The 20,859-nt window shown below is 46.2% G+C and overlaps 1 protein-coding gene across 4 annotated transcripts; it reads left to right on the forward strand.

Moving 5' to 3' along the window:
* The first annotated feature begins 401 nt into the window (after positions 1-401).
* tcf3b (transcription factor 3b) lies at positions 402-20,625 on the forward strand. Of its 4 annotated transcripts, none has more exons than XM_027028340.2 (21): positions 402-917; positions 3,312-3,409; positions 5,664-5,736; positions 8,713-8,786; positions 8,887-8,959; positions 9,294-9,334; positions 9,469-9,601; positions 9,701-9,747; positions 12,219-12,318; positions 12,534-12,670; positions 12,969-13,095; positions 13,560-13,618; positions 13,928-14,006; positions 14,324-14,397; positions 14,534-14,749; positions 15,114-15,225; positions 15,322-15,469; positions 15,605-15,658; positions 16,083-16,318; positions 16,646-16,794; positions 19,629-20,625. In XM_027028340.2, exons 2-20 carry the CDS (start codon positions 3,335-3,337, stop codon positions 16,789-16,791), a joined length of 2,004 nt encoding a protein of 667 aa, XP_026884141.2. In that variant the 5' UTR covers positions 402-917; positions 3,312-3,334; the 3' UTR covers positions 16,792-16,794; positions 19,629-20,625. The 4 variants fall into 4 exon arrangements, with proteins under 4 accessions (XP_026884141.2, XP_026884142.2, XP_026884140.2 ...); XM_027028341.2 differs by lacking the exon at positions 19,629-20,625 and adding an exon at positions 17,808-19,450; XM_027028339.2 differs by lacking the exon at positions 19,629-20,625 and adding an exon at positions 16,980-19,450 and having other exon boundaries at positions 403-917.
* The last annotated feature ends 234 nt before the right edge of the window (positions 20,626-20,859 follow it).

The raw sequence follows: 20,859 nt of genomic DNA on the forward strand, positions 1-20,859 counted from the left end.
TGCGGTCAAAGAAATTGCCAAATGCAGCAGGTTACTTGATTTTGCGTTACTGCAAAACGTGCTAAAAGCACATTTTTCAGCTCGTGTTTTTTAATGCATAACGTACGCTGAGAAGGATTTCCAGCCCAGGAGACAACGTTAACCAGAGCAATAAAATGATGTCACGGGCTACGCTCAGGCCCCTTTACACAGCCTCACTGAGCACACCGCCAGCGTCACAAACAGGGGAGGGTCTCCACCGAATATCCAACTGACCATTGGACATTTGAACCGTCCAACACTTTAAATCGTTATCCTATTGGCTACTCGTTGGAGGGGTTTATCTCTCCATCTCATGCTGCTCCTGTAAGCATCGCAGCTTTTTTTTCTTTTTTTTTTTTTTTACAATCTACGTCCGCCAATATATATAGTTCGTAAACGCAGTCGTATTTCACGATAACTATCCGCTGTGGACCTGAGACAACACGTCCTAAACCAGTGTCCTAGTCGCACTGGTAGCCGCGTTTATTTGGCTTCTCAAAAAATGAAGAGGCAATTCTTGTCTGGCCTGGACATTTGAAATTGGACACCCCTGGCGTTGAGGCCCCTCTTTCCGTGCGGAGGAATACGTTGTTGCTGCTGACAATGTGGATGGCGGTGGCTAAGATGTCTACTAGAAGAATGAATTCATCTCAATTGTAGCAACAAAAAGGAAGTCGTGAGGCAGCGAGAGGCTGTTTGGATACTGACTGGTTACTTTGTGTCTACGACGTGGATTGTCTGTCGAAGGATGTTTAAATCGGGATTCGGAAATATTTTTTGGTGATCCAACGCTTTTTTCATGCGCCGAGGTTCAAATTCTCTTCAAGTTTGTTTTTCTCCTACGAGAGTCGGTCTTTCTTTATAACCACTGGATGTCAAACATCTGATAAAGAGAGGTAGCACGCTCCGTTTCGCCTTTTTGAGCCATTCTTTTGTGCAGTGTGGTCCATTTACTTCACAGCCCATGTACATGTGGATACTATGAAGCCACTTATTGTTGTATGTTAAACTTACATTTCCTATTTAAGTTCTCGGGATGTGGGCTTTTTGGAGGGGAGGGGGGTTGCTAAGTTTTTGTGCAGTGGTGTGTAGGTCCTGCCTGGTCGGTCTGAAGTGGCCTTTAATCAATTCTATCGTAACTTGAATGACTCTTTTGTCCTTTTTATCAATATAAGGATTTGGGGGTTAACTTTGTTTGACTGGTACCTGACCTACCAAACCTGTGGCTGTCACAGCATGCAAATTATGAGCATCTTCAACATGGTGAATTTGTTGGGAAACGAAGTTTGGCTTCGGCATTCAAAGAAACTCATATTCGCAGTCACTTTTCAAAGAGCAGTCGTTAAATGACTTGGGCTTGTCGCACATTTGGCAGGAAATTCCTGATGCCCCCACCCCCACTATGTACACCCTCGACTCCATCAAATACATTCTCCAAGCAAAAGTTGACATTTTGACCAAGTAGTTATGCGACTCGATGAGCAGCAGCGTTTACTGTATGAATTTCATTACGAGTAAGCCATCTCTTCCTCACGCCCGGGCCGTAATATTTAAATATATAGCAAATAAATTATTGAAACTTGAACGATTCCCTTTTAATGACTAAAATAAAATGAGTTATTTCGCAACGGAGGTTATCAGAATGTCGCAGGCAGTCAGGTCCGTCGGTGTAAAATGATCGCTGTTGGAAATGGTAGCTAACGGAGTAGAATGAGTTTACAAGCGGGAATAAATATTGACATTGTTCCTGTCTGGGAAACTTGCCCTGCCTATACACAAAGAGAGGGAGATGGTATTAGTTAAGAAATATCGCTGCACTAAGAAAATATTTGTTTTTATGCCTAGTTTGCATTTCCTGTCCTTTCTTTAAACTGTTTCGACTAATCTCTACTCTTTAATGGAGCAACAGTTTTACTCAACAGAATGACAAACCACATTTGACCTTTTGTTGATGTTTTATTCATTTTCTTTTTAAAAGCTAGCTAGATGCGTTTTATTGGAGTAGATGATGTTTCGATCATTGATCAACGAGAGATGTAAAATGTCGTTTTGGGGTTTTTTGTGTTTTTTTATTTTATTTTATTTTTTATTTTTTGCTTTTTTAATTCGACAGAGGTAGCCGTACGCGCTGCATGTTTTCGTGGTTTGGTGTGAGGGAGTGCAACAGTAGCGCACCATGTTACCTCAGTGCTTGGCTGGGTGGATCAGAGGAGCAGCGCCTCAGCCGGTCTTCTCACATCGGATGGCTCAAGCCTCTCAGTCTTTCCACAACGCTGCTGTTGTTGGCTGAAAGATGCGATTTTGCAAAGGCAAATGTCTTGACCCAGAGAAAGGGGTTTGATGCAGATGGAGACTTTTTCAGAGGGAAGACAACAATATTCTCCGTCCGTCACTGTCAGAACTCCCCGTTTTGACTTTCTGCCGTGGTTTTAAGTGAGAATGTAAGTGGGCATGTTTTACAAGCTTGTTGTAGAACACTTAGTGTGCTGAAGGCCTCAATCCTGCACGAAATAAATAGCGGTTGGACCGAACAAGCTAGTTTGCCTTGGGTTAAGGTTTATGCAGAATTAAAGGCCTCACTTTTACACGGGGGTATACTAGTGCATAGCAAATACTGCAGGCTGTACTCACTTTTAAGAACTATTCTTACTGAACATAGATTAATCGGTGCACTGGCTCCTTATTGTGATTGAGTTGTGGAAGGAATAATTGCTTAAGGATTTAATTAGAAAGGCTGCGAAGCTTTCTGTTTGCTGGAAGGAAGGAGCCGCTTTTGGCAGAGTGTCCTGTATAAATTCTCCCTGGTTCGCTTCGCTTTTGTTTTGTGGTAAAAACCAAGTTGTGAAGAGTTGATTGCCACAAGGTGGGAGAAGAGCGTTGTGCTGACTCTTGCTAATTCCACAGACTCACAAAATGTGTCTTACTCTAATTTAAGCATTAATGTCCTCGGTCATAAGTGATTGCACATTATCCTCCAAGGGCTATAGCGCTTAGGAAACTCCATAAGGCTCTTTATTGGATGTTATGTAATGCATTTACAGTCTGACCAGTGCACATGTAAAACCTCTTCCACCACCGTCATGCCAAACGAATCCCGATTCCCTCCTGTCGGTTGTCATGATGCTGCTTTGCACTTTAGTATGTAGTTCATTTCTTTGGAGGATATTTGATATTGAGAAATGGGTTTTTTTTTTTTTGGTTTTGTTTTTTGTTTGTTTTTTTTGGACCACCGCTGCTGGCTTCTCTTTGCTTTCAGTTGTCCTCATGTCGGTTGAAACTTTGTCTTGCAGGGGCTCTTTAAAGACAGCGGGGCATGAATGAGCAGCAGGACCACAGAATGGCCGTCGAAACCGATAAGGAACTCAGCGACCTCTTGGATTTTAGTGCGGTAAGGGAAAGGGAGACTGTGTGTGGGGGGTGGGGCTCCGAGGTGGAGGGGGCGTTAAGGGAGTCTGGAATTCAGTTGAGGGTACACTAGAAAAGTTCATTAACCGATTCAGTGTATGATCAACCTTGTTTATTGGTTGAAATGTGTAGTTCAGTGTGTGAATGTGGGCCTTTCTTTTTTTCTTTATTTCAATTAATTAATTAATTAGTTTATTTAAATTGTCATTGAAAAAATTTGGTTATACATGATTCCTGCGTGTAGTGGATACAAACCCCCAGACTTGTCTGATTGATGGTTCCTGTCATTTCACTGATGAGTGTTTGGTTGAACTCAAATCAGGTGCTTTTGTTGTGTGAAATCGTTAGCTGTGTGTTTGAGGTTCTGGGGCTCAAAAACATTTTAGTGCCTCATGTAAACATTTGCATCCTGTGACAATAACACGGTAAGGAATTCAACCTGAAGCTGGCCTCCGTTGATGCAGCGTGCGACATCAGTTACACTCAGGCAGTGCTGAATAGTCAAGAAGCAGTTGGACATCTTCATGAATGTATTCGTTATTTCCCCCCCCCCCCCCTCAGTTTCATTGTTTTTATTGTTTCCTTTTAAACACGTCACACTTCAGTAGAATGTATGTTTACGGCAAAACTGGGGCCTTTATGGAAACTGTTTAAAATCTAGCAATTTATTTTTGTCTGAATTCATGAAATGGTTTGAACTTTTTCATTTGCTGCGATTAAGAAGTGTAATTTTCTGGTTACATGAGGAGATACAAGGCTTTGAATCCTAATAAGGCAAACCCTGGAGTGTCTCAAATTTTGCTATACAGTCATTCCCCATATTTCATTCTAACAACCTTTTGGCCAGATCTAGCTTCAGGGGTTTTGGTAGGCTACCTGTATTAAGGATTCAGGTCTTTTTAATCAAGTTTGTTTATAGATTTTACAGATGCAAAAGCAGAGAAAACCATGGTTTTCTTGTTGCCAAATAAGCAAATCCAAATTAGTAACACATGACTACTACCTGACTTTGCGATGAATCAATTAATTGCTATATTGTAATTGGTTATTATTGTGTTGGTTCATGACGTTACCGTTTTGGATGTCTATAAAAAATTTTTCCTAACTTCCCACCACCTTTACAAATAAGCAAATCGGTTATTGTCATCACTCATTACTTGCAAACCACTCTAATTGCTGAAATATCAGAGTACAGGCTTAGTAGAGCATGGGAGTTGTGGTCTGTCACACTTGTTTGTGACCAGATGAGTTTGCTCCGATTGTACATCATGAGAAGACTGGACACACACAAGCAATGCATGGTCACCTTCCCGTCCCGTCTCTGGCTGTTATGACCTGGGTTATTGGGGCGGGGGGTACTGGGTCACCAGCCCCTTTAAGCAGATTGCCAAGTGCCTTGTTCAAGGGCGAAGGCGTTAGTACCTGTTGACCACGGGTACAGTTCCTCTGGGCTCGTACCCAGAAGACAAGCTGGTGACTCCCTTTTTGTTTTTGTTTTGGTTTTGTTTTTTTTCTGCTGTTAGCAATGTACAGTAATAGTTAGACCATGCTGGATATGTAAGAGAAGGCTTGGTCAGTACATGTTTCAATTCAGCAGTTAAATTTTGTTTTAATCAAGATACCTTAGTTGGTGCGTGAATTGGATGAGTATGGATACTTGTTTGGAAGGGCTTTAAAAAAAAAAAAAGACTTCAGTTAAATATCTGGTGTATTTTCTCATCATTCACTGTGACATTGAGAGTGGACCTTCCACTTAATAAACATGAGCTCTAACCCAATACTTGCATAAGAACACCAACTTTTGACAACTTAAACACTGATTTCAGGAATTGCCCAAAATGCTAACTATATGAATATCTTATAATACTGGTATTATGACTAAAGGTGACTGTTGTAAGGAATTGAGTGTAGTCGTTTGGCAAAAGGCATCGTCAGTGCAGGTCTGTCCATCTATACACCTGGATGGAGTAATACTTGATAAAGATGGCTAAAATTCTAGTTCCACTACTGTCACACTTATTTATGCTTCAATGTAGTAGTTAGATTTAAAGTATATATTGATGTGTTCAAGATTTGATGTGCATAATGGGATTAAATGTTAATACTGGTGCATTAATACTCTCATGAGTATTTGTAGAGTGGTGTACTGTGTGGGGCCTGTGTTTTGCTTTTCTTGCTTGGGCATATTCTGTTGGAAGTGAACTGTGCTGAAATATTGCATTCCTTCCTTGCTCTAGATGTTTGCGCCCCCTGTGGCCAACGGGAAGAATAGACCAACCACACTTGCCAGCAGTCAGTTTGGTGGCTCAGGTAAGATTCAGTTGGTCTGCCAGTTTTGATTGGCTATGGGCTGTTTTCAGTAAAAACATAATGCCAACATTTGTTGTTAATACTGTCAGTGTCCCTAAATAAGCTCCTTTGAGCCCCAAAATAATTAAAAGTTAAAAGGTCAAGTTATGAACTGTTCTTTGGACCTTGTTGTTGTTTTGTTGTTGTTGTTTTAAGTTTCCACTGTTGCCATTGGTTTACCTTGCACCATGTCACATGACCCTGCGACCTTCCAGCTGTGTTAAAAGCTTGAAGTGCTCCTCCTTTTCTCTCCAACTTTCTCAGGCCTGTGTGCCCCCCCCCCCCCCCCCCCCCAATCAACACACCAAACATCCCCTTGAATGAGACCAATAGGAGAACAAAAGCTTAAATGAAGGACTTACGGCTTCTAAACGATTCCTCCGCCCTGCGGCATAAAACCCTCCCCCTCCCCCGAACAGCAGCAAAATCTCTCCCCCTGCCGAGTCGCAGGAAACTGCTCTACCCTGGAATAAAGCCTTGTGCATGCCCCCTGCCATCCCTGGAGCACAGGGACAGCACAGGGCACTCTGAGAGAGACCGCCGGTGTCGCTCTGTTTGAGGCTTTTACTTAAATGGCCGTTATTTAACTACAACATGCTACTCACTCAGTTTGAGGTCCTGTCATGAGAGCTACCTGTCGATGCCAAGGTGACTGAGCCTCATAAATCTGTCTGGGCTAAGCTGCCTCTAGAGGTCCTTGAGACATATTTACAAAATGATGTGGGTCTAGGAGTGCTGTTTTAGGGTCAATTTGGCTTTTTCTTATAGTGATTAAGGTGTGTAAAGAGAGTCATGCCTGCGTCAGCCATTCCTTTGCTGGGTTATTCCTGGGTTACATTTTGGCCTTTGGTGACCCCATCTTCGCACACGGAATTCAGTGAAACAGAATGACATGCCTCAAGAATTTCATGAACATCCTGAAGTAGAGAGAATTTCAAGATCCTGTTCATGAAATTGCCAAATTTCTACATAACAAGTAAATGGAAATGTAAGCCATCTTGGCAGAAGCAGTGGTCTCCAAGCCTACATTTGTTCCACAAGACAAAAGTGCTCAGAAGGGTGCTAATTGCATTAAACCCCTGCTACCACCCCCAACCTGTGTGTGTGTGTGTGTCTCTCACACACACACCTACCCCTTTAGTCTGTTACTGGGGACCCTTCATTGCGGGAGAGCCTACCCTGAGGGTGCTCTGTTGGGCGTCCTATCGGTCACCTCCACAGCTGCCTGTCTCGTCACCCACAGTGTTGAGACAGGACACGACCAATTTCCCTCTTGCTCACACCCTGATGCACTCTCTCCTCTCTCTCTCTCTCGCACGCACGCACCCATGTGACTTTTAAAGGTGGCCCTGTGCTGTCGGATGTTTCATGCTTTACTTGCGCCAGCTTCAGCTTGTATGCTGGCCGATGACTGAGTTCTTCTTGCAAGTCCGTGCAGAGACCACATCATTAAGTCACGCTGGCACTGGACTAGATGTGTTGTGGGGCTGCTAGGACCTTTCATGCTACCACTGCGTTTATTTGGGTTTACCAGCCAGGAGGGATGTGAGCATCTACATGCCTAGCCAAGCAAGACGACATAACGGCTTACTGAAACTGAACAAGTGATAAAAGCACTGACCTGGTGGTGTTCCCAGACTCTGTCCTCGTTGTTACTGTAAGAGTTAGAGAAGTGAGAATGAAAGAAAAGATTGGCACACTTTTTTTTTTTTTTTCTTCTTCTTTTTTTTTTTTGTTTTGTTTAAGCAGAGACCATTAGCTAAAGTTTGTGTTTTCCTCCACGTGATAAACCACCAATGCTGGGAAGTGAACCGTAAAGTTTTCATCACTCCCCGCCAGCATTAATGCAGGTGGTTTCTAGCTTTATAACAGGGCTTGCAGACCTGCCAGCGATCTGCCATGGCTGCCAGTGAAAAACCTACATCCAGAGCCCCGCGACGCTCAACCTACTTACGGCATCCCCGGGTTGCCTGTGCCTTCCCACTCCCCCCCTCGCCCACCTGAGATGGGTTCTGTGCAGCGGGCTTCTCTTGCCGAGCTTGGCCATCGCCCACTTCATTGGCCGTGCTGCAGACGTGGGCTCCATAGATCACGGCTGTCAGCGTGGATGTTGCTATTTGCACTGCTTTGTTAGCTTCATCACTCATGCTCAGCCTTCAGCCGGCACGCTCTCCGAACCCCCCCCCCCCCTTCCCCTCACACATTTTTAATTAGTCCTTCGGAAAAAAAAAAAAAAAAATAAAAAAATCAAAGGGAGAATATGAATATTCATAAAGCGACTACATTAATATGCACAATTATGCAAATCAGCATGCAATTAAGCCGTGTGTCTCCAGAGAGCCGTGCGAGCATTAAGGCATAAGACTTGGAGAGAAAGGAGAGGCTTAGAGGAAATTTCCTCTCTGTATACTTTCAAATTCTCTTATAGCGGTTCTGCAAACAGAAGCTGCTGTATAGAAGCGTTTCCCAGCTTTTTGCTATACGCGAAGCAGGTCGTCGCCACTGAAAAGCATTGCCTGGTTGTCCGTGTCATGTGACGAAACCTCTTTCTATTCTCCCTACCGAGCAGCCTTGCCAAGCCCGTGATAATGCTGTTACAGTGATTCTGTGATCTGCTGTTTTTCTTTCTCCCCTTTCCATAATTTCTTCGTCGTAATGAGCTCCAGATGAGCGAATGCTCTCTTTATGGTCACGGATGTTGAGGCTTGCTGAATGACGAGGGTGATTAGTGCTGCATGATTCCTCAGAATCAGATCCATTCCTTTGGCCTTTGTGGCTGCAGCACCTGTAACCGGAGCTCAGAGAATCAAATGTCAAAAGAAGCCCATGTGGATAAACCTAGGAGATTCCGCACCCCCCCCCCCCCTTCGTCGCCGCCTTCGGATTGCTGGGCTTTAGTGTGCGTCTGTAACTGGCTGGGTGTCCTGTGTGTTGCAGGCCTGGATGAGCGTAGCAGTGCCAGCCCCTGGCCTGCAGGGGAACAGGACAGCCCCTCCTTCAACCAGGGCCGGGTAAGACGGAGACGAGGCCAGAGCCTGTAAGAGGGTCTTTATGGACCGACAATACTGGGGAGCTGTTTTGGGATTCATTATGTGTGTTGGCTTTTTCCAGAGTTACGGTGAGGGCTCACACTACAGCGAGCATGACGGACTGTCGTCCCCATTCCTCAGCTCAGGGATCGGCGGTGTGTTTTTTTGTCTCCTTATTGATTGTGTGTGTGTGTGTGTGTTCTGGTGATGCTATGGACACTGAGGCAGAAGCTCTTGGGTCTAGAGCAGCAGTGCCTCTCTGTATCTAAGTGCTGCTCCAGCGTTTGGGCGGGGCGGGGGCTCACTCATATTATTCATACAGAGCGTTCTGATTTCACCACCAATATTATTGCCATTTATTGAATTAGAGTTTACTTGTCATAACATAGTGAATATCCTTATTTTGTATATGGTGTACCAACAGTTGAGTAGTTGGAGTTAAACTGGGGAAGGAGGCATAACATTACATGTGTATATTTTTGCTTACAGGAAAGAATGAAAGGGGGCCTTATTCTTCGTTTGGCTCCCAGGTAAGATGAAGCAGTGTGGTCAGAAAATGCTCCTCCTTCCACCTGCACGAGCACTTGGCTTAGACTTGTCCTGTTACTCGGTTGACCACTACAGTCAGCAGTTCTCTGCATCCTGCTCCTTTCTGTCTGCGTAGCCAGGGTTTCTGCCTTCAGACGTCGTAATGGCCAGTGCTGACGCCCTCTCGCCCTCGGGCCTGAAATCCGGCTCCCAGTTCTACCCCTCGTACTCTGGCAACCCACGCAGACGCCCGCCTGAAGCAAACATCGGTAGGGGCGAGGGTGACGTTGGCGATACGGGTTGCTCCCGATTTAAAGTGGCTGCGTGCAGAATTCCAGCTGATGGTTCTGTGACTCTCCCCTCCCCAGACACACAGCCGAAGAAGATTCGGAAGCCTCCTGGGTTGCCGTCTTCGGTAAGTACAGCTCTGTGACAACCCAACCCAACCGCCCCCCCCCGTGCTCCTCCAGCTCTTGCGCAACCCGTTCAGCAAGAGTAGTTTCATGACAAGTGTCACACACTTGCACCATGGGACAGAGTCTCAGCTCCACAGTGAACCGCTCTGGCAGATAGGGACGCAGCTCTCCCTTGTTCTGGTGGAGCTGGGATCAGGGAAGTCAACAGAAACATATTTGAGCGATCCACATGGCTCTGGAAGCTTTTCACACATGCATGGGCTGTCCTGGGACCAGGAAAGCAAAACTGCCAGCTCTAGGTGGCACTTTTATCCTGAGCTGCAGTCCCTTTTCTGAGAGTTATTTCCTACTCCAAGGCCTTGCGAGGTCTCCTCAGTTCATCCGTTTTGACGCATGTATTGGCCAGGGTTGGTAGATAAGAACATTGCCAAGACCTGCAGGCAAGCATGAAAGAACCTTCAATGAACCACATTCAAACAAAGTCTTCGGAGGGCCGTTTTATTGTAGGCGACAGAGAGACATGGTGAATTAACAGGAAGCTGTGGGAACATGGACTGATGGGTACACTAATCAAAAGCTACAGCGGCAAGGGATTTGCTTGACGTGTGGTTGTCAGAGAAGGCCAGGATAAGATGAGCACTGGGGCTTTGTAAAATTTGGTAATAATTTGGGGCTTGTGAGTCATTGAAGGAGTAACTTGTGTCTTGGTCTGAAGCCAAATGAGCTCCCCTCATGGCCCCTAGACTTCAACACACACCCCTCCCCCACCCAGGAGTGTCCTACCATTGATCCAGTGCCATGCTGCCACTGGTAGCTAGTCCATGTGCGTGCTGGTTCCACCCACCCCCACCCTGTTTTTTTTTTTTTTTTCTTTTTTTTTTTTTTCTTTTCTTTTCTTTTTCCGTCCATTTTCCTCCGTGACTTGTCTGAGCTCAGATCAGTTGCTGATGACCCTGGGTTTGTGCCCCTAGCCGCACTGAGGCCCTGTTCTGCTAGGTAACGTCCTGTGGCCCCAGAACCCTGGGCCACAGGGCTCGAATGCCCGCGCTGAACCCTCTTTTCGGCTCTCGGTCCAAGGCACTTGCCACAACAGAGGAGTTTGGTGTTGCACATTTGGTGCTGTTTAAGGCTTTTGGCCGACATTTTGAAGCTTTCCTTTGTCTACTATAACGTAGTTCGCCGTTTGTCACGGGCAGGTATGTCTTCATATTGCTTGTTCAGCGTGGTTCAGGTTGGGTATCGGTCCTGGAAACGCTTTCCCCCGACGCCTTCCAGCTTAATGAGGTTTGAGTCGGTCTGCCTCTCGGAGTGTTTTCGGGGGTAAAGGGAGGGTCTCCTTTTCTCTTAGCAGCCTCTGTTCTCTGGCTTCCACGTGATCAGCCAGTCTTTTTTTTTTTTTTTTTTTTTCCCCCTCCTCCTCCTCCCTACTTTCCCCCCTCCTTCAGCAAGACCTCTCTTCTTGCCCCCACCCTCTCCTCTCCACTCTTCAGCCCAGCTGCCTGTGGAGTTGGACGGGCTCCAGGAGCAGGCAGATGGCTCTGTAATTAGAAGTGCATCTCTCCCTTCCCTTCCCACTTCTCCCTGTTAAATCAAATTACAGGAAAAAGAGAAATATCAGTTTGCTGGATTTGTCAATTCTCCTCTGGGCTTCGACAGCCATCCGGTGCATGCGCCCGTGTACACGTGCAGTTTCCTCCTCATCCTTCGTGGCACGAGTGCACGGTGGCCTGTCATGTCAGAGCACGGTTGGTCGTGTGTAGTGGTATGCACTTGCTTGGCTCTGGAGTACTGCATAAAACACAATGCAGCATCACGAGTGCGGGAGTTAAGCTGCAATCGACCTCTCCCGAAACCTCCCCGGGGCGTTCGGCTTCCTCTCGGCTACGCTTAACAGCCGATTTTGTTCGTCGTTTCAATAGGTTGGGCTCGGCCGCCGGAGAGCACGATCTCAAAACGGTCTCTTGTGCGATTCCGAAGTGTTCTGACTGCAGAAAGGTCACGTTTCTGTAAGAAGTGGGTGCCATAGAATGCTGAGCACAGCCCCCGCAGCGCGGCAGACGCCGAGGGGGCTTGGCTGGCCTCGGCCGAGCGGCGGGGAGATGGTGCCCTTTTGTACGCGCCCACCCTCTCTCGCGCTTGGCTCGCAGGGAAGAGCGAGAGGATGCGCAGACTGTGGCCCGCCGTGGCCATGGCGTCTTTCCCAGCATGCTCTGTTCCAGTCCCTGCCACTTTAGCTGAGGGGCACTGCGGAAACACAAGTACACGTCATTCACACAATAAATTAATAAAGAAAACAGAATCGATCTGAAAGCACTTCACTATCCTCTTTGGCCAGCATAGGTTTTTTTTTTTGTTTTGTTTTGTTTTTTCTTTTCTCCTCGGTGCAGAGTAGCTGAAGCGTGTGCAGCTTGAGCAATCGTGATTGCCGTTGCAGTTCGGTGCCTCACTGCGAGCTTTTATTTTTGGCCAGGTGTATGCCTCCACATCTGCTGATGAGTATCCCCGGGACGGCGCTGGATATCCCACCTCCAAAGCCGCCCCCGTCTACCCTGGCTCCTTCTACATGCAAGGTGCGTGCATCTCGAGGAGCTCGCCACGGTTAACGTGGAACGTAACGCCCACGTCCTCCTCTTGTAAACGTGGTAATTGATTTTGCTTTTTAGACATGTCCGAACATAAACGCAAACTCGAATGGGGGGTGGGATAAAGGCTAAAATGTTCGAGGTCCAAAAAAATGGCTCTAGATAGCTCAAAGGCAAAATTGGGCCTCTCTTTGTGTGGACAGAGGGCCTGCATCCTTCTTCGGACCCCTGGGCGGCGTCGGGGCCCCTGGGACAGTCGGGCTACACGGCGATGCTGGGCAACCCGCCGCACATGAGCCAACCTGGCTCCTTCACTGCCATTAACCCACAGGACAGGATGGTGAGTCCCTCGGCCCCGGGTCACGCTCCACCGGCTTTGCCGTCGAAGACGGCAGCTCGCGTCCTGCTTCCGCATGGAGCTCGTCTGTGAAGGCTGCTGGCTTAGCCCACTTCACAAAACCATGTGTACTTTTTTACTGGGGCAGATGCTTACTTTTTAACAAGAGTTTGGACAGCGATGCCAGAATGTCAAATGTATATTCTCAAGCTTTGTGGAGAGTTTGTAGGTGGGTATGCGAGGGTACCTGCTGTAGGCTGTGGATGTCCGCTGACTGAGACGTGTTCGTGTACCGTTGTAGAAGCGCCAGCCGCTGCCTCTGTCCCCGCAAAACTACCCCCTCCACGGGGCCGACGTCAACGGCTTCCACTCGGGATCTGCAGCCTACAGCCATGCGGCGCCCATGAACGGAGCAGACGCCATCATGGGTATGACTTCTAAGCCGTACTTGCTATCCGAATTTGAGCCCATTGATGGTTTTGGTGTGTTAAGGCCCCATCGGGGTGATTTGGTGTAAAGACTCGTGCTGCCTTCCGAAGCCGTCGTCTGCGTCCTCTCGCCACGTCTCTTGTATCTCACTCGATCTGAAACGGAAGTCCTGCGTGGTCCTCGGTTAGCCAGGAGCTGATTTTTATCTAATTTAATGCTTTTCACACAGTGCCTGTGGTTTGAGTGGGTATGTTTTCAGAAGGAGAACACTGATGGGTTTGCATGCAGTTTGCCACTAAAAAAATTAAAAAAAACCATCCTGATTGGGCATTTAAATCGGGTTGAGCATTGCAGCCAATTCTCTTCTTAAGTGTTCTCCCTGTTAGTGTAATTTCTTCTTATGTACAGGCTGAATATGTACATAAGTCTGTTTTTTTGTTTTTTTTTCCCCTCTCTCTCTCAGCCAATAGAGGCTCAGCCACAGGCAGCTCAGGTGATGAGATCGGGAAGGCTCTCGCCTCGGTGAGTGGGTGGGGACTCATTAGTGTTTTGCCCCTCAGGTTGCAGTCGGTGGCTTCAGACAAAAATACTCCCAACTGGTAATCTTTCATGCATGATGCTATTACTCCTGGTTGTCACGGTTAATTTTTAATTGCAGTGCCAGAGTATTTATTGCAGAATTACTAATTATGATAAAATGTTGGTGGAGAGTGCAAAGACGCGTTGGCCCATTGCTCATGCTGACCGTCAGCCTCACGCCAGCCACCGAGCCGCACTTATAACGCCCCAGGTGGAAACATTTGGGACATTCAGCGTGTGTGTTTGTCACAGATCTACCCCTCAGACCATAACGGCAGCCCCTTCCCGTCCACGGCCTCCACGCCAGTGGGGTCACCCCAGGGCATTGCAGGTACGTCTCGACCCCCTGCACACGCGGCGCACCTGCCTTCCGCTTGGCAAAGGGCTGCTTTGTAGCGTTCCTTGGAACGCCGCTGCTAGATGAGTCCCGCTTCTAAGAAAGCGCAGATAACGGTATAGATGGGGGGGGGGGTTGATCGCAGAGCAGCTTTTTGATGCCGCTATGTTTTGTAAATACATGCTTAGACTGTAAATGAGCGGTTGCTTTTGAAACGCAGCTCTGCAGTGCCCTCTGCTGTCCCAGCGGAGGTGCAGTGGGCCGTGTGTTGGACGCTTCATGTTTTGGCTTGTGTTTGTTGTCCTGGGCAGGTGCTGCGCAGTGGCCGCGATCGGCTGGCCAAACGGCACTCTCGCCCAGCTACGAAGGTGGACTGCATGCACTTGTAAGTGTTTTCCTTTTCCCACTGTTGCTCTTCATCGTAAATGGCCGCTGAACAGGAGAAAATCACAGCGGTGATCACTTTCGGGCTGTGGTTCATACTGAGACACTCGTGCTCTCTGCCTACCCGCCCACAACAGCAGAACAAAATGGAGGATCGGCTGGACGAGGCCATCCACGTACTGCGCAGCCACGCCGTCGGCCAGGGCCCTGGAGCCGGCCTTGCCGCCGCCCACTCGGAGGTGCACAGCTTGCTGGGTGCCGTCTCCTCATCCATCCATAACGGCGCCCTGGGGAGCCTGTCGCAGGGCTTCAGCGGTCCTGGGCTGCCTCTGGCTAACAGGCACGCCCCCATGGTGAGCGCCTGGCCGACGGGACGCCACTCCGGCAAGGGTCGGGGAGGCACTACGTTGATTTTACTACGTCAGATGTCAGAATGTTGATGCTGCCTTCATGTTTTCGTTTCACCTGGTAGTAGGGTTCTGTGGGCCTGATGAGTGTCCCTGCTACTTTCTAGAGTACATCTTGCCTAGTCCTGCACCTTGCATGAAATAAAAAGCTCCTTTTCTAAAATGCTCTTGGGAGCATATTGCCTTGATTTGGGCATTGATGACCCAAAAGGGTTTGCACATGGTATGTATTACACTTACATCCTGAGCTAATGCCAGTGTTTTGGTGTGTGGTTTTGTTTTTTTGTTTTTTTTGGCCTATGTCACATAGGGCGGGAGTCACCATGACGACCCAGCATGTCTCCCTGCCAGCAGTAATTTGCTCCAGGCGTCCCACACCTCGGGTACCACACAGTCTGCAGGGGCGCCCGAGCCCTTCGGCAGTGAGTAGTGCCCTCCTCCGACCGAACCGGGAGATTTTCAGGCCGCCGGCTGTGGTGCGGTGTGCGTGGGCTCTGACACAAACTCTCTGCTCCCAGGTTTGCCAGGAGGCGCGGCCTGTTCCACACACTCGTCCAACAGCGCAGAGATCAAGAGGGAGGACAAGGAAGATGATGAGAACTCCTCTGTGGCAGATAAGTCTGAGGAGGAGAAGAGAGACCCCAAAATGTCTCGCAGCAGAACAAGGTACAATATTTCTTGCTTCTCTTTTCACTTTTGTCACACATACTGTGCGTGTGCGTGTGCGCTCGTTCGTTCTCCCGGGCACACTGCCCCCTCTCATGGTCTTCTCCCCATTCCCAACTCTCACATTGTTTTCAGAAAGGAGGCGTTTTCCCTCCAGAGCCATTCAAGTGTTTCAGACCAGGGAGAAGAGTAAGTCTGTCTCCCATCATAGAATGCACTCTGGGAAGCCCTCAGGATCAGACACTCCACACTGTCTGGCTGAGGAGCAGTTTTACTGTATAAATACAACATGTCACAGTGAACACTGTTCACACATTTTGGAAGGGGTTCTTCCTAAATGGTGGAATTTTATTTATTTATTTATTTATTTCTACAATTGAAACCATCATTTGCATAAATGTTATTTATAGCAGTTTAAAATGCATTTGGCTGCATTATTTGTATTGGTTTTGGGAGCCACGGTAACTGACACTGGCACTGAATTTTCACTTGCCATGTGTTTCATTGTTAAATTCCAGCTTTGACTCACTGAGGTAAGTGATTTCCTGTGAATAGGACGTTTTTTATGTTTTGTTTTTTAAAAACCTCTCTCTCTCTCTCTCCGCTCCTTTAGTAAAGACGACGAGGACGACGAAGATCTTCCCGCTGAGGTGAAGCTGGAGAGGGAGCGAGAGCGGCGCGTGGCCAACAACGCCCGTGAGCGTCTGCGCGTGCGCGACATCAACGAGGCCTTCAAGGAACTGGGCCGCATGTGCCAGCTGCACCTGAGCACGGACAAGCCGCAAACCAAACTGCTGATCCTGCACCAGGCCGTCAACGTCATCCTCAACCTGGAGCAGCAAGTCAGGGGTCAGTACCAGCCCAGTGGCCCCAGATGTCTCACACCCGGGCCTTGTCGATTCTTGTATGATGTGGTGGTGTTGGGGGGGTTTTTTGGTGTGGGTTTTTCTCCTCCCTCCCCTTTTTCCTTCCAAGGCCAGTTCGATTTCTCCCTGACGGTCCTCTTTCCAGAATTTGCGCCCACTCCCTGTCCGAGTATCGCTTGCACTGATGCAGTATACAGCAACAGGCTTGTCGTTTCTCGTCCTAAGGACGTGATGGTCAGGAGCTGTGGGTCCATCCATTTCCCCCTTCCCTCACGTATCCTGTCTCCTTTGCCCTGTCCCTGCCGCGCAGAGCGCAACCTGAACCCGAAGGCGGCCTGTCTGAAGCGGCGAGAGGAGGAGAAGGTGTCCGGCGTGGTGGCCGACTCTCAGATGCCGCTCTCGGGAGCCCATCCTACTCTGGGAGGGGACGCCCACAATCCCGTCAGTCATATATGATGCGTAAGTATTACGTTCCCATATAGTCATACATGATGGGTGGGCCGTGTAGTTTTACGTCCACGTTACGCTTCAGTCGTTTCTGTGGGCCAGGTGTAATGTGTGTAATGGATTTCCTGAGAAATAAGACTTCCATTGCCTGTAAAGGTTTTGTCCAATCCAACATGAGCCACGTGATTGTCCTGCAGATTCAGAAGAGGTTTCCGGGCTCACTGAAGAAGTGCCCTTTTGTCTTTTCGTCCATCCTCTTCAGTTTGTGTGTGTGTGTATACGCGCGCGCGCGCACACACACACACACACACACACACACACACACACACACACACGTTGACATGGAAAGTGTATCACCGCTGAAATGTAAGAAGTGCATCTTCACGCATCCAGAAACACACGAGTACTGCCAAAACTGACACGGCCCATTTTGCCACACTCCTGACCACAATTACCAGCGTAAATGTGAAGAACTGTTTGTTTGTTTATTTTTTTTATTTTCTTGTTTTTCCTTTTGTATTTTTCTGCTTCCATGAAATGATGGAACACGGGGGTAGATGCGTTGTATCCCTTATGGACACCCCCCCCCCCTGCTGAGAGAGAGAGAGAAATACTTAAGTCATTTAATCAAGGATTTGTGCCTAATTGTTACATTTTATATGAGACACTGAAGCAAATTGCTTACTTATGTGGAACAAATCTGTTTGGGAGTTGCTTTTATATGAGCAATGTTTTATGTAGCTTGCCATTCCCTACTTAAAGGTACAGTCTTATATGTATAACGGAGCCCATTTGTAGTGGGGAAAGACCCTGCGGTGCCATGGGGGGCTGAGGCTCCCGTCGTGCTCTAGTTCTATGGGCGTGGGTCTGTCTTTAAGGGAATTGAGCTTACAGACCAGCAGAACTCTTCGAACTCTTGTGAAACTTGATGGTTTCCACTGAAGCTGAGATTTTCCTTTCTCAAAACACTCTGTAGATTTTTTTATTTTTATTTTTATTTTTTTTCCTTTTTCTTTAATCACCAGACCTGCCAGGACTCTTGCCATTTCTCTGGCCACTGTGCTGCCAGTTGGGGTTAACTCGCAGCTCAGGAGGTTTCTGCGGCTACTTAAGGCCTCGCTTTCTGATGTATGGCACGTTTTCCAGGAGGAAAAACCTCCCGTATGTTGCTGCCGTTCGCTCTGGTGGAGCCGGCTGTCACCAGCTCATGGCGTCTTTTGTCTCAGCATTCCGCCTCGTTTCCTGTTTTACTCGCTCCGGTTTAAGCCCCATGGCGGTCCTCCGAGTCCAGGGGCAGTGTGGGAGTCACTGCCCACCGTCTCGGATCCGCCCCCACCCCAGCAGTGTCGCTCCACGTCCTCGGCCCTTCTGCCACTGGAAATGAGGATCCTCGCAGACTGGCAGAGAGTTTAAAAAAAGAATAATTCTGTCTTTCATTGTAGGTTCCTTTTGTCCTTTTCCCAAAATATGTAACACCAAGACGAATTGTTTCAGTTGAAGGCAGAAGAAGCATTTTCATACTTGCACACTCGTCGTTTGCCAAAAGACTGAAACCTCATACATATGTCCACCTCACACATGCATAAAGGATATTATTTCAACTTAAACAGAACATGAGTATATACATATAAATATATATATACATACATATAAATATATATATATTTTTGTTAGTATATACATTGTAGATTTTTTAAAAATTAAAAATCACTATTAGTTTCAAATGTAGACTATATTGTGCAGGTGAGAGCAGGAACAGGTATGATGAACTGGATGGAGAAGTACACGTTCAGAATGGCCCGAGTTTTTGTTTGTTTGTTTGTTTGTTTGTTTGTATAATGTTCCATTCACACCCATTCAGCTGTGTTCCACCGCGCCGACACGGACAGCGCTTGTATATGTAACATTAGTTCTCCTGTCATAAGTGAGAGTGATGTGACTCTAATGTTTGAGATTGCCTGGAGGCCTGTTTTGTCAAAGTTTTGTGATTTATTATTTTTTTTTTATTTTTGGTTTTGTTTTTTTTGTATGTTATTGGTAGTTGAAATTCTTTCCTTTCATTAAGGAAGGTGGGTAACACAGTATACCACTGTCTGTAATTACAGTTCCCTTCATATTGAAATGTTGGTATGGAATGAGTTATAGTGCAGCTGTAAAGCAACTGGTGTCCAACTTTGTTCCAGTTTTGACTAAGACATTATGCAACTGGTTTTGAATGTACTTTCAAATATATTTAATACTCTTTGCGCCACACTAAGTTACTGCCAGTTCAGTTAATATTAATTTTATCACATTTTGCAATATCTATCTGTCAGTTTCTGATCTACAAAGAGGAAAATCTGTTTTTGTGTGTGTGATAAATGGGTGGTTTGATGTATGTAAGATAATACAGTGTTATTTCCTAATGGATATGCTGACAGTGGCCATGTCCATAATGGACATGCTGCATCAAGTACCAATATTTGTTTTCAAAAAGATTGTAATGCATATCAATTACTAGGGATAAAAACACATAATTGACCTTTTGAACATTGTCAGTGTGGCCTTCTCACTCTCAAGACTTTATTTTGAGAGTGGTGCCTTATCAGTGCCTGAGTTTATTTTTCTTGTGATATATATTTTTTCCTGTCCTTGAATTGCTTAAAGTAAAGGTACGCATATGAAGTCACGCAACTGACATTTTCTTTTTCTGGGAAAAAAAAGGAAATCAACCTTTACCTAAAGTTGTACATTTATTTGTGCTTTGGCAGTAATCTAAGGATTCTTGCTGGATCTTTTTGCTTGCATTTTCCTGGTCTTTTTACAACACTGTTTGGTTCTGAAGATATTCTGCTGTCTGTTTCCAGGTCCCTGTAAAGCTAAAGCACACCACAATATAGGAGAAGGAGCTTCCATTTTGAGGAGTGTTTTTGAACACTAGACTGTTAGCAGTATTTTTTTTATTTTTTTTCACAACAGCAAAATGTTGCCCGTTCATAAATATTTCTTAGAAATGTTTGAGGTTTTTCTCCACAACCCTTTCAGCTTTTTTTGTTCGTTTTTTCCCCTTCTTTGTTCTTTTTAGTTGGATAACTAACGTATTCTGTCCAATTATATGCTGGCAACACTCAAAAAACCAACCACTGCTTTTCATATAAGACCCAGTCACTTTTTAGATTTTGTTTGTTTTTGTTTATTGATCCAGTCATGCAAACGGGATGCATTAGAGCTCAGTAGAGGGAGAACATTAGAGAAGGAAGTTCTTCGGTCTAGCTTTGAAGCTGCATTTTTGGGATGAGTAATTTTTTTTTTCTTCTCGAATCAGATTATAAAATTCAGACCATTGTCCTATTTTCCCACAAACCCATTTCAAAGGTCTGTGTTGACATGCATAAATATGTTTTGATGTTCCGTGAGCAGTGTTTCAGACCTTTTCCAAATGCAGCATTAATATCACGTAAGCTATTTACATATTTGCAGCGAAACAATACTTCCCGACTTCTCCATCTCAAAACACCACCTTACACACACCCTGACTTTCAGTAGGGACATGAACAATACTGATGTTGTGTCTTCAGAGTGCCTCCTGGTGTGTGCGTGCGTGTGTGCGCGTGCGTGCGTGCGTGTGTGTGTGTGTGTGTGTGTGTGTGTGTGTGTGTGTGTTTTTGGTCTCTCTTATTTCAGTCTTTGTTTTTATAAATATATATAAAGTAGTTATTGAGATCCTGTCCTGTATATAACAGTAAAGTAGCAATAAATGTGCCATTTTTAACAACAGAATTATACATTTTTTTTCAATGTCTGGCTTTGAATCTTGTATACCTTGAAAAGAGTTAAATAAATAAAAACATTGTAATAAAATAATTTGCATTAATAATGAATTACTCTTACCACATCAAAGGTAGGCACGGTGACAGTAATAATCAGTTTTAGGGTTTCAAGGGCACGTACGTATATAAAAGGTGTCATGGGGGTTGTATATAATCACCATATATGAACTAACCGTTACGTGATTTTACAGACATTAAAGACACGACAACCATTTCTATGAAGAGTTCTTTACATTTTGTTACTAGATACAGCTGCAACCCAACTCCT

Source organism: Electrophorus electricus, chromosome 26 (assembly GCF_013358815.1).
Source record: "Electrophorus electricus isolate fEleEle1 chromosome 26, fEleEle1.pri, whole genome shotgun sequence".
NCBI classification, from domain to species: Eukaryota; Metazoa; Chordata; class Actinopteri; order Gymnotiformes; family Gymnotidae; genus Electrophorus; species Electrophorus electricus.